We start from the raw sequence: 14,034 nt of genomic DNA, 5'->3' as shown, positions 1-14,034 counted from the left end.
GTCATCTTATAATGGTTGAAGTAAAAGCAAGAAATTTACATAAAATTGCTTATGATCTCTGCAATCAAAACCACATGTAATCAGTGAAGAGCACAGGGTCTTTAAAAAGAATATACAGTTGTACCAAAGTGATGTTTGTGAGCAACCTAAAACCCATGGTCATCAATTCAATCATAGCACTGGGTGTGCACAATAGAGGGGAGGGCTGGGCTGGCACGACTCCCTTCCCACTTCCATCAACAGTCAGGGGATCTGTTCATGCTTCAAAAGGATTTATCAGCACTACTTTACCCTTAGACCTAAGATGTTGTCTAAATATGCCTTGCAATGCACCATTTGATGTCTAAGCTTTGAAGCTCTATCTGGGAAAGCACCCCACTATCTGGGAGTCTCATTCAAACACTTTGAAACCACACTTATCTTTTGTAAAAGCATTTCATCCACCTACAGCCCATCCTGCTCATCCCAAGAACCCCCCCCCCCCCGTCTCCCTCCATCCACCTTTGAATCCTGCACAGCACTGATTCATATTACATATTAGTACTTGCATAGTTTCTATAAAGTAGCAGGCTACAATTTAACTATCACAACAGACATCTAATATGTTTTTACTTTTACTCTCTCAATCTCCAATACGCACGAACTGGATTCATGTTTCTGAATTTGTATTTATGGTAATCTTGATAAGTGTATCTATTCATGAATTACATACAATAGGTTTTGGTGTCCCATGTGCATACAAAACCATTTCTAATTTAATGTGTACTGAGTCATATCGTAGCTAACAAAGCAATACAAATGTGTTTCAGTTCACAGACACATCAAAATAAAGAATTTAATAATAACAAGCATACAGTTGCTATCAAATAGAGAAGTTATTTGATGCTAATGTTTGCATTCAGACATTCTTGATTAGTTTTTTTTTTTCCTGCGATGGGTATACTGCAGTTATGTCATTCACCTGCACCGCTCAATTATTACATCAGCCGTACATACTGGCTGATTTCAATCCATTCTTGCACCAAATGATCATAGAATGAGTCATGTCTACTGGTGTCATTTGAGTTACATCCACATTTTCACCTTAAAATTTGCAAATATATATTTCTGTCCCAACTGGGCAACTGAAATCTCTTCTAGTGCAAACATATAAAGCAGCAACATGTCTTAGATGTAAGCTTTATACCATACATTTGCAATCATATAGACACCAATATCAAGAAAGTTAGTTTACCACAACCTTTATGTTGGAGTAATATAAATGGAAATCATACAAATGCACCAAAAAACAATAGAATTTGCAAAAGAATAGAAATGAAAAATCATACAAAATGAAAAAGGTTCCTGTGAAAGAGCGCTGCCATGCTACCACAGATATATTATGCAAAGATTTATCTAGTATTGAACCCTTTCTTTTGTTTAGCAAGCTGAGCTTAAGGACTCTCCCAGATTGAATATCTTACTTTGATGTAATTTGCATTAATGTAGCCAATATCTGACCCACTAGAGTCCTTATGCAGTTTAACTCTTGAATGATCATCTGTAGGAAAATAAATGTGAACATTTTCAAGTCATAAGATGTCAAAAGGTGATTCTTCCAAAGAATTACTCTCTGTCTCTCTCCATTTCTTTTCGTCTTTGTAAAACAAGAATGCACCATGAAACTGTAAGACATTTGAAATGAAAGTTAAGTTAAACTATACCAGAGTTAAGTTTGAATCTGTTTGCCTTCAGTTGCTAAAGGCAGTTGTAAAAGTTATCTTTGTCAAAATGCCTTGATCTGAAGAAACAAGGAGCAATATCGATACTATTAGAATATTATGCAAAGTAGAGAACAAGGAGCAGAGCTAGCTCCATGGAGTTATGCCAACTAAATTGTGCTTCAATTTTCCACAAGTAGGGAACAACATATCAGCAACACAACCTTGAGTAGAAAAGATTTAGCTCTCTCTGAGATTACATAAAGCCTTTATAGATCTTTCCTGTTCCAATATTGTGCATTCCTACAACACCATTTAGATACACTGGACCATTATATTGAATGTGTAGTCTGGGACTTATTCACTTACAAGGTAGTATTCCACTGTCTCGGTTGTCATCCTTCAGAATCCCAACAGTCCATGGATGCTGCTGGCCATGTAGTAGTTTCTGTGAAATGTTGAGACAATATTTAGGTTTAGTTTGACTTGGTCTGTTTCATTTGGCAAGTTCTTGACTAAGCCAATATTCACAATAAGTTTAATTGCATAGCCAGATATTACTAACATCGCCAATACATTGAAAGTTCTCCCTAAATTATGAATACCTTTAGAATGCGATCCTTATTCAACAATGTCACACTCATATCACCATCTCACAGAACTGAAACTTAACCATCACCATCTCACAGACATGAAACTTATCCATGACAGAGCACTAGGAATGATAGAGTAGTGGCGGCTTGTGTTCTTCATACTTGGAGGGGCAAATGAGGGTGTCAGGTAGGAATGACCCATCGGCACTGCAGGAGCTTGTGGGGTCCAAGGGTTTGTCTGCGGACCATGATAGGGTCCAGTGCAATGTCCCGGTGGGGAACCAAGAGGCGAAGCCCCTGAAAACTCTGAGGTATTTACAAAATGAAGGCATCAGAATGAAGCATTTAATTATTATATTCAAATGGCATTGGATGCGCTTTAAACAGAGCTCAAAAATCACAATTTGACGATTTGTTTCTCTTTTTCACCAGACTGCACCCAAGCTTTTTCTGGTAAAGTTTCCCAGAGAAGACAAGGAAAGTAATAAACCTTACCAGAATTGGCACACACTGTAAGCCATCATACTTAGTGTACCAGTTCGGTGAGAATATATGTGGAGACCATACTGTTAATATACGCAGCCTTTTTGGTCCTAATCACTTGATTTCCAATTCTCTTCAAGACTGTGTTTCGAAAAATGATGAATTTGTATACTTTTGACTATTCAAATCGCATGTGTAGTTAACTAGGGCGCTGTAGTATGCATTTGTGTTAATATGCAAAATCCATTATATTGAAATTACCTCCTGATCTCTTTTCCTTTCCTTTATTTAGTTTTTTTTATACACTCATGGAGAGGGGGTGGGGGGGGGGGGATTCTGACTCAAGACTGCACCCAAGCTTTTGCTCTTTCTGAGTTTAGCTGGGCAGATTGAAATTTGCTCCATGATCTCATCAGGGATGAGCCTGAGGTAAAAAAAATCACTGAACTTTGTGGGTGATACTATACTAACGCTGAAGGCGTCAGTCAGCACGCAGCGCGACACAGTTAAAGGTGCGGTCCATGGGCCTGCCTTACGGCCCAGGGTGGGATCCATGGGCAAAGCCCTGGTTGGGTTCCAAGGGTCGAAGCCCCCGGAAGCTCTTAGAAATTAGAGGTTAAAAGACAACATTTTGGTGCCTATTTTATAAGGAATTTTTAATTTATTAAAACACTCAAAGCAAAGTTTTCACACTCAAAATGTGCATACTGAAGCCACATGCCTAGCCTGTCATTTTCACCCTACTTGATTCTTTCAATCATGGCCACCAATATTTAAAATGTCACTGACAATGGTCAGTTTTAATATGGAATAACATTCAGCAGCTACAGAACCACACTACTCCCCAGTTGTTGATATTGAAATCATGGGAAACTTGAAAAATATTGTTGCAATAATGTTGGGAACGTTTGAAAAATTCAGCGAAAAATATGCGGTATAGGCTCCAGTTTTCGTATGATACAGTGTGTTAGGATAATAGTCTTTGTCCACTTGCCGGTTGGATATGCATCGGTAATGAAAAACATGCATACAATGGATCAAATGGTACAGTAACGCCGTTTTATACATGCCTTAAACTCATCTATGATTATCAAAACACTTCGGTTCATCCATGATCAAGCAGTATACTTGCCTTAAACTCATCTGTGATTATCAAAACACCTAGTTTCATCCACAATAGAGCAGTATACTTGCCTTAAACTCATCTGTGATTATCAAAACACCTAGGTTCATCAATGATAGAGCAGTAAGCATACCTTAAACTCATCTGTGATTGTATCCTCTGGGACTGAATTCTTATCCTGTAATTGCTTGGGTAAATCTTTGATTTTGAATCTACACGCAACCACATCTTTGGATTCTTCAGTTCCTGGAAGTTCCTGATAACATTCATCAACATCCAAAGATCTACCAGTTTGTGAAATATCAATGATAGGTAAGGGTCCTCTATCCCGAATGATTGAATTACCCAAGTCACACTTATCAAGTGTTGCTTTGCCAATGTCCATCCCCTCACAATCCATTTCACTGCCCTTTATTCCTGGTTTATTCCCATTTTCCACATCATTGTAACTGTCACTTTCCCTTTCCATTTCTTCGTTAGATATTGCATATTCTGCATCAACTTCATTTGAATCTTCATCAGAGTAAGTGACATTGCCTGTCTTTTCTAAAGCTGAGAATGACGTCTTCTTTGGTACTTCATATGCACCAACTTCTGCATCACCTACATTAATTCCATGAGTTGTTAAAGGTATGTGTCTTGCATAATCATGAGATGGAGCTGTGTACAAACATAAATCAAAGACACATTGCATTTCTGAAGTAACTCCAAATTTTTACAAACAGTCTCAAATAGCAAAAAGGTTGATCAAAACTGAGTCAAATAGTTACCTATAAGTGACATTTCTGACATGTTTAGTCATTTTATAAAGGACTTTGTAAAAGTCCTGAGAAAAATTGTTCCGCCTGATCGAAATCTACAACTTACCTGCAGTTGCTCCAGGATCTGATTTCTTCCTCCTGAGATACCTAAACAATAAATGAAGAGAAAAGAAAAAGAGAAATTAAGATAGAAATTAAACTAAGGTAAGCTTTACCCATAAACAACAAGTCAGTCCAGTGAAGCCATTCTCTATCAATGCTCATTGGTAGATGCAAAATTAATCATACCAATGAATGACTCACTTTTTCCAAACAATTCTTATCTTTTTACAGTAGAATTATTAAATCATAGGAAGAAATTATAAATACCTTATAATTAATTACCCTTCATAATGATGTTCTTACGAAAAATTTGTACTTCATAGCAACAAACTTTTAATTCCTAAGAACGGAATTAATACTATGTTGTAACAACAACATTATACGTTCTTTAAGCATTGGCTTAGCATATTTGTGATGTGAAACTATTGTTAACTTGATTCAAAAGCATGAGTGATGAACATCACTTATGTCAATCGATGTATAAAACAGTAAGAAAAGACTTACCATCGAAACACTACTATGCCAATCACAATGGTAACAATTAGCAACACTACAGCAAGAATTGTCAAAGTTGGAGCAAGAAAAGCAGCTGAAGAAGAGTAGAAATAGAACAAATGTCTAAAATACTGTAATATATTCAGTTTTCCTGAAAAAAATATCCATTAGTTAGGATCAGGTTGCATCTTTGGCCTATATTATCAGTCCTGGATCACTCAAGGCAACACTGACATCATAGAAAGAAGAATGTATCCATGGTAACAGTTCAAAGGATTGTGATAATTAAAATAATTTGAATAGCATGTGTCTTAACTTATGTCTCTCAAATAGTATCATTTTTTTATCAAATGAGTTCTTTTTAATATTAAACTGAATAACACCTATCCTGGGAGTAAAACCCAATACAGTCTGTTATGAATATATTAGTCTATATTAACATGGGAAAGTTATTGTCTCAAGATGCACATCTTGAGGGGGCTCCCATTTTGAAGAACATTTGTTGGTAGATCAGACGGGTCAAAAATGCATGCTGTCTCAAGCTTGTTGACTAAAGCCCATTGCCATTTTACTGAGGCAATTACTAGAGATGTCAATAAGTACCTAGGAAAAATTAACTTTACTTAAGATTGGTTTAGGTAATGCTTTACCTAGCTACTTGCTGTTACTGCTTATAACAACAAATTATTGAACATACATTATTTGTGTTGAATGTGGAAACAATAAGAGTCGACCTTTACCGTGGAGCATCAATAGCAGGTTGCCTATGCACTGATCTAGTACATGGCCCCGCAGAGAAAAGCAAACCCTGCGTAGCTAGTTTACAAACAGAGGTGTAGTGGTGTAGAATTGAGTGTGTGTATGTTCTTCTTGGACCGACATAGCAAACTTACAACTTTGGCTAGTCCAATGCTTGTAACCAACGGTTCCAATTATTCAGCCAAGTGATTTTACATGTTTATGTGAACATTTAGCATGGCTTGGTCAGTTCTCAGTTTTCTATCAGGGAGACTCCAGGAACGGTACAGTTCATAAACGACGGGACATTTCTGAAAACAATGCTCATCCTCATTATATCCTGGGACTCTCCCAGAAATTGGGGAAATCTGATCACCTAAAACATTAAGAATTAAACCTGCTAAAAGTAATGTCTTACTGGAAAATTTGAGATTTGTTTTTACTTTTGATGATGAAAATGCAAGATATAATCAACAAATTATGTATATGGGTAGTGTTCAGCTTTAGGGCTAAACTTTAATCTCTAGTAACACCAATCCAAATATTTAAGAATGGTATGTTAACTTTTTACAGCTTTTCTTAAGAATTAACTTGCAATTGTTCAAAACGTCTACTTTACAAACAGAATGCGACCCACCTTAATTCACATATAATTTTAATTATGACCATCACAAAGCTTCAGTACTTAAATTTGTTGTTCTTATTCTCTGTCTTTTTATCTGTAAATTTTTAGTTATCAATCGCTCAAGTATTTCTATAATTAACTCAGTGGTGACTGTCACAGACTGTTCCAATAAATTTACTCTACAGTTCTAAATAAGTGCCTTTCTTGCAATAGTTATAACTTCAAAATTAACTTTTCTTTGCGTTAGACTCACGGCACTGTAGTTATTGGCTAATGGTCCTGGTTGACCATCTTTAGAAAGCTGACTGTACATTTTATAGGCCATGGGCATATGTTGCTCACATGTGCATATTGCAGCAGTCTCGTGTAAGGCTGCATATCATATTTTTTGGATGGCTGACTAAGTACACAATCACATCCCTTTTCGTAAATTTTTCAAAAGCCTGACAAGCTGGTACTACTACATTAGCTCAAAAAGCTTTACACCCCCCCCCATTGGTATCTGTATTTTTTTCCGAGGATCTCGAAAATTAGCCTCCCCTGAGAAACCTCCTAATTTGCATAATCTTCTGCCTAACAGAGGCCGCACATGCCTCACGCTCTGTCTCTATACACTTTGCATACCCTGTGCATACATTAGGGTTGCTGCTACTGGTCAATATACAAACAATACATGAATACAAAAAACCTGCAGGCCATAGCCTTAAACAGTACACAGGTATAATACGTCACTTTGTGACATTTCTCTCCCTTCTTATATACGAATAATTTATATTTTCGAGTGGCCCGTTTAACCCTAGCACAAATACAAAAATGTTTCTAGGTATTCACTCCTGCTTAAAACATCTGCCCTTAGATTGTCACAATTAATCCTTTATTGCTCGGTTCTGAATCCTATACGGCTGAAAAGACAATGGGTGGGTTGGCAAACCTTTGAATTTAATATGTAGATAAATGATGGTGATCAGTCTCGAGTACAAAAAAGCGTTCCTTATATATAAGCTTGGAATTTTGGAAACACTAAACCAATGCTAAACACTCCTTTTCCATTGTGGAATACAATTTTGTCTCAGATACCCAATGAGGAATTTCCACAACACTGCCACGATTCCAGTTTTGGATGCATCGGTTCGCAGAATGATCAATCTGGTAGATTCAAACGGGAGCAGTGGTCAATTTCATCTCAAGTGTATTGAAGGCCAAATCTAGGAGAAGAGGGTGGCAGTGGGGAAACAAGGGGAGATGGAGAGGGGAAAGGTTAGTCATGTCCTTCCTGAATGTTGAGCCCATGAGGTTGAATGGTGCAAAGGCGTTGCATCCACAGTCTCTCTCTGCTGAGTTTGAAAGTACAATGCTGTAGGGTTTGAAGTAGATGAACAGCAGTACACACAAGAAGGTCTCACAGGTTTCGTGGACGTCTGTAGGCAATGATAAGTTTTGCAGGGACGGCTCGTTGGAGTCTATCTGAAGTAAGGAGAATGTTGTGGTTGTTAGCGGTGATTTGCTGAAGAGGAGGAAGATTTGGGTGGAAAATTACAACCAGAGGGAGCTTGTCGTCGCAATCTCATCCGTTTTTAACCTTCACTGCTAATGTAGATGATCTGGATAGGAAGTGGACTTTCTGAATGGCTTCATGCACCCTTCTAGCACTGTGGCCCCTGGCAATGAGTGTTTTAGTAAAACATCTTCATGACGAATGAAAGAGGAATTGTTACAGCAAATACGACAAAGACGAAGTGCTTGACTTGTAGGCAATTCCAGACTTGCAGTAGTGGGAATGACAGCTTGAAGAATGTAGATACTGGTGTGTGTATGTGGGCTTGGTGTACTGTATAAGTCAGTGCAGAGAGAGCCATGTTCCTTGTGAACAGTCACATCGAGGAATAGTTTAATACTCTAAATATCAGAAACTTAGTAGTACATCATCATAAAAGTGAAATATTTAAGGACAAAATTGAAAAGATAGAGCCTTGATAATGCAATTCTATCAACGAGATCTTAGTTTCAAGAGCACTTCATGTCTACTAGCAGGAACAATATTGTTATGATTTCACGTTACGTGGGATGACAATTTCAAGAATCAGTTTTCTTTAACACTTCCATCCAAGCTATATAGACCATTGAAGCTGAATAGTCAATTTAAGGCTTAACTGCCTGGTAAAGGGATCTGTCAGTCACGTCCAGGCTAGCTGTCACATCAGCATAGTCTGTTACATAATTATTCAATCAGGAGTGTTAGTAGCTCTTGCAGCTCTAAACTTGGTAATTGTTGGTATTCTTTGTTTACCTCTTCACTAGCTATGATTGACAGCAGTTTAGAATGATCAGGAACCATATAAAGGTGATAAATTACCGCAAGAATGTGATTGACACTAAGATGTAACAAACAATGATGAAATAAAACCACCCTTATCTTAATCTTATAAAAACATACCTGGGCGTTTTGTAAATCCACTAACTGGACTGGCAGGAGTTGCTCCACTACCTGTTGCTCCTGTTGTACCATCAGTAACTGGACTAGCTGATGTATCTGTAGATACAGATGAGACAGGAGTTACTCCACTAACTGTAGATCCTGCTGTATCGCCAGTAACTGGACTAGCTGGTGTATTAGTAGATACAGCTGAGACAGGTGTTGCTCCACTACCTGTTATTCCTGTTGCATCATCAGTAACTGGACTAGCTGATGTATCTGTAGATACAGATGAGACAGGGGTTACTCCACTAACTGTAGATCCTGCTGTACCATCAGTAACTGGACTAGCTGGTGCATCAGTAAATACAGCTGAGACAGGTGTTGCTACACTAACTGTAGATCCTGCTGTACCATCAGTAACTGGACTGGCTGGTGTATCAGTAGATACAGCTGAGACAGGTGTTACTCCACTAACTGTAGATCCTGCTGTACCGCCAGTAACTAGACTGGCTGGTGTATCAGTAGATACAGCCGAGACAGGTGTTGTTCCACTACCTGTAGATCCTGTTGCATCATCAGTAACTAGACTGGCTGGTGCATCAGTAAATACAGCTGAGACAGGTGTTGTTCCACTACCTGTTATTCCTGTTGCATCATCAGTAATTGGACTAGCTGATGTATCTGTAGATACAGATGAGACAGATGAGACAGGGGGTCACTCCACTAACTGTAGATCCTACTGTAACATCAGTAACTGGACTAGCTGGTGTATCAGTAATCATAGCAGGATATACAAATAAAAGTTATTCTTTGTTTCAAAATACCTATAAATTGTTTGAAAATGGATGAACTAAGGCAACCAGACCAGCAGTCAGCTTTATTGAAATATAGCAGAAAGCTGGAGAAAATGGAAACAGATGTTGTTTACTATTAAGTTACCAGTGGCATTAATAGCATACCAGATGCAGTTAAGAGTTTTGCACTGTCATACTGCTGGAGTGGATGCGGCAGAAATATAAGGTGGCATACTCCTATTAGCCTCTATATCCGCGGCAAATGTTCTCCTTCAGGAAAAGTGCCAATTAGGAACAGGAGAACAACTTTTTTGCTATGTTATCAATTAGGATGTGCTTTTTTGTGGCTTTGATGTTAAAGAACATGAATGGAAGCACATGTGGTTAAAAAATTGGGTCAATTGAGGCAATTTTAGACCCCTTTAGGCCTCCAAGGAGCAGCGTAGGAAATTTGTTTACCACTGAGTGGAGAGGTTTGTTTACAAGTGACGAAAAGTTCCAGCTCTCGTAGCAAAAAATCTACATGGTCATGGTACGGAAAATTGATGGTGCCATGAAAGGCCAACTTGTCAGCTATCCAGTGATGGGTAGCGTTTAGCAAGTGAAAACTTCTATCTAGGCTTAGAGAAGACATTACTTTTGTGATTTAGTGGGTAAGTCAATGGGGCTTTTAAAGGGCGTATGCTACCTTAACAGAGAGCAGTTTACCATTATTATATTCCCCTTCCCCTAGGTTCATCTTTACAATTTCTTAGCTAGCAGCACAGACAAGAAGTTCTCCTACATCACCCTCCCTCATTAACAGTTTCTATTTACAAGATTACTAACAGAAACTATTCCAATTTCTAAGTCCCAGCAGATCACGTACACTTGACCTCCACAGTAACTCTGTACAACAGAAACCCTTTACCTGTCTGTGCACCTATAAATATAAGATCTCTACCAATAAAGTAACTTTCAGTATGATGTCATTCCCAATGATGTCATTGTGTGGTCATTTCTTAGTTTATAGCTTAACCTCTTAACTTCCTGTCCCATTCTCTGTAATCCATTGTCAAGAGTATATAAGATGTTCCTTTCACCAATTGCATTCAGTTTGATTCAACCTGTAGGAGCCATGCTTAGCACGGTTCTATTAAGCTTACTATCCCCTGACACACTCAATGTACTCAGTAGATATCCAGCCAGATGAAGATCTAATATACTGTTTAATTCAACTGCTAGTTCATGTCCTTATTTCTTGTTCACATACTGCTGTGACAGAAATATATCTCTTTCCAGCGGGAGGCTGAAGATGGAACTAAGGGAGTATTTTGCCCGTAGAAATCCCATCATATCAAGAAGGCATGTATTTAACACACAGCAACAAGGGTGAATGAATGCCCACTACGTACATGATTTGCGCAACAAGGTGAAAACTTGTACATTTTTAAATTTAACCTAAGGTCTCATACCTAACAGCATAGTGTGTTCGGTGACCAAATTCATTGGCATCTTCTTGGAGAAGAGGACCTCTCTCTCACAAAAGCTTTCAATATTTGACAGGCTTGTGAAGCAAATAACTTGAGAGCAGCTCACAAAATAATTGTCTCAAATGTGGAAGGGATTGGTCAAAAAATCATGCCTGTCCAGCAAATGGGCAAAAGTGCTGGGGAAAAAAATGAACCATTTTGCAACAGTTTGTGGAAACAAAGTACAGAAATACAACATTCAAAATATTTAAGTGTTGTAAATGAACAGAATCAGATTTTGACAAGGAAAGCAAATTTTTTATTGGAATGACCAAAGCAGATTCATAACAGTCCGAAGCACAATGGGAAATGAATCTAAAGCTAGAAGACAAGCCAGTCGTTTTCACAATTGACACTGTGGTTGGGTTCAACGCCATTGATACTGAAACATACCAAAGTGTAACTAATGAAGCTCTCAGAAAACTAAGAACAAAGATTGTATGCTATGATGGACATGACTTGATTCCTCTTGGAAAAGTCAATCTACTACTATTTGTATACAAGGACTGCAAACATGTATTAAATTTGCAAGTGGTAGAGCGGGCACATCCCAATGTTACCAAGGGCTTCTCAAATATACTGGGTGAATTTAATGTTTGCATCTTTATATAGCGCTTTACTGGAGGAATACCTCAAGGCACTAAACATGATCAAAATAAAACCAATAAATATAATGAAGTTACTGTAATACTAACTGATATCAATGAGGTTAAGACAAATCAAAACAAGATCAGTCATTAAACTACATGATAAAGAGATGAGTTGCAAGTTGGGACTTAGAACAATCAAAGTTGGTAATGAAGAAAGTGCCATCAGATGGGCCTTACAGAGGCACACACATATGAAACACCCTATCACCGTAAAATTGAGATTTATTATGGCTGGTGAAGGGCCTGGGCTTTCGAGCGAAAAACGCACCCACTACAATGCCATGTCAACAGTTCCCTCAAGATGGTTGGTCCCTTGCCGTGTAGAATTTTAAAGTAAAGCATAACATTTTGAAAATGATTTCCTGCTTAGTTGGTAGCCAATGCAGTATTCTCAATACTGGAGTGATCGGACCATGTTTATTGGTTTTGGTGACTTATAAACAGGCAATTCTAAATGACTAGGAGTTGTTTTTTCACACGCTGGGAGACCAAACAAAACACTATTGCGGTAAACAAGAAGTAACAAAGGCATGAGCCGACCCGATGTGTAAATAGGTTGGCAACTGTCATTGACCACAGAAAAACATGCATCTGTGTTGACTCAAAGAGATTTGAACAATGTGATTAGCAGGGCACGTTTTCCTACACATACTATTTAGGTTGTGGTGGGGGGTTTGCATAATGCCAACTTATTTGCAGTGACCGATGCAAATTCAGGGCTCTGGCCAAAAAGGGTAATGTTATGCAAATTCATTACCCTATTTGGGCATTTTCAAATTTATTAGGCTGTCGATTGGCATTTGTTAAGCACCTGAGGCATTCCAAGATGTTATGAGTCAAGTGTACAAAGCTCTCAAGGAGTTTAAATCTTTTCGGGGAGAGGCGGTTGCTGAGTACAACGAGAAATAAGCAAAGTCAGAAAGGAGCAGGCTCAAACAAGTAAAACTGAACAAGAGTATATGTCAGATAAGAAAATCTGAAATTTTATACCTAGGTCAGAGATATTCAGGAAAGGAATCCCACAGTGGGCACGGAAGGTCTACAGAGGATATGGGTGTTACTAAATATTTAGCTAAATTTTATTCATGTCAATCACCAAGATGCACATCCACTTCAATCACCAAGATGAACACCCACTTCAATCATCAATATGAACACCCACAACAATCACTAACATGAACACCCACTTCAATCACTAACATGAACACCCACTTCAATCACCAACATGAACACCCACAACAATCATCAACATGAACACCCACAACAATCACAAACATGAACACCCACAACAATCACCAACATGAACACCCACAACAATCACCAACATGAAAACCTCAACAATCACCAACATTATCAACCACTTCAATCATCAACATGACCAAACCACTTCAATTACTAACATGAACATTCCCACTCCAATCACCAAGATTAACACAAACAACAATCGCCAACATGAACACACACTTCAATCACCAACATTAAAAAACCCACAACAACCACCAACATGAACACCCACTTCAATCACCAACATAAACAACCTCAACAACCAACAACATGAACACCCACAACAATCACCAACATGAACACCCACTTCAATCACCAACATGAACACCCACTTCAATCATCAACATGAACACCCACAACTATGAACACCCACTTCATTGACGGACATGAACACCCATTTCAATCACCGACATGAACACAACTATTTCAATCACCACCATGAACACCCACTTCAATCACCAACATGAACATAGCCAGTTCAATAACCAACATGAATACAAACAACAATCACCAACATGAACACTCACAACAATCACCAACATGAACATCCATTTCAATCACCGACATGAACACCCACAACTCTCACCAACATGTACACCCACTTTTATCACCAACATTAACACACCCACAACAATCACCAACATGAACACCGACAACAATCAGTACCAAGAACACCCACAAAAATCACCAACATGAATACCCACAAAAATCACCAACATAACCAACTTCAACAATCACCAACATGAACACACCCAAAAT

At 38.3% G+C, this 14,034-nt stretch overlaps 1 protein-coding gene across 4 annotated transcripts in view; it reads right to left on the bottom strand.

The window, feature by feature from the left end:
- Positions 1-14,034, bottom strand: part of LOC139955648 (receptor-type tyrosine-protein phosphatase mu-like) — a 129,551-nt gene that overhangs the window by 64,537 nt on the left and 50,980 nt on the right. For all 4 annotated transcript variants that reach the window (XM_071955154.1, XM_071955153.1, XM_071955150.1 and 1 more), the window contains exons 19-24: positions 9,055-9,312; positions 5,267-5,351; positions 4,767-4,807; positions 4,033-4,559; positions 2,070-2,148; positions 1,464-1,540 (exon numbers count right to left, since the gene is read on the bottom strand). In XM_071955154.1, the coding sequence (XP_071811255.1) occupies positions 1,464-1,540; positions 2,070-2,148; positions 4,033-4,559; positions 4,767-4,807; positions 5,267-5,351; positions 9,055-9,312 (1,067 nt within the window). The remainder of the gene's footprint in view (positions 1-1,463; positions 1,541-2,069; positions 2,149-4,032; positions 4,560-4,766; positions 4,808-5,266; positions 5,352-9,054; positions 9,313-14,034) is intronic.

This window comes from Apostichopus japonicus, chromosome 2 (assembly GCF_037975245.1).
Source record: "Apostichopus japonicus isolate 1M-3 chromosome 2, ASM3797524v1, whole genome shotgun sequence".
NCBI lineage: Eukaryota > Metazoa > Echinodermata > Holothuroidea > Aspidochirotida > Stichopodidae > Apostichopus > Apostichopus japonicus.
The sequence above is the reverse complement of the archived record's forward strand: the minus strand, read 5'-3'. Positions and strand labels throughout refer to the sequence as shown.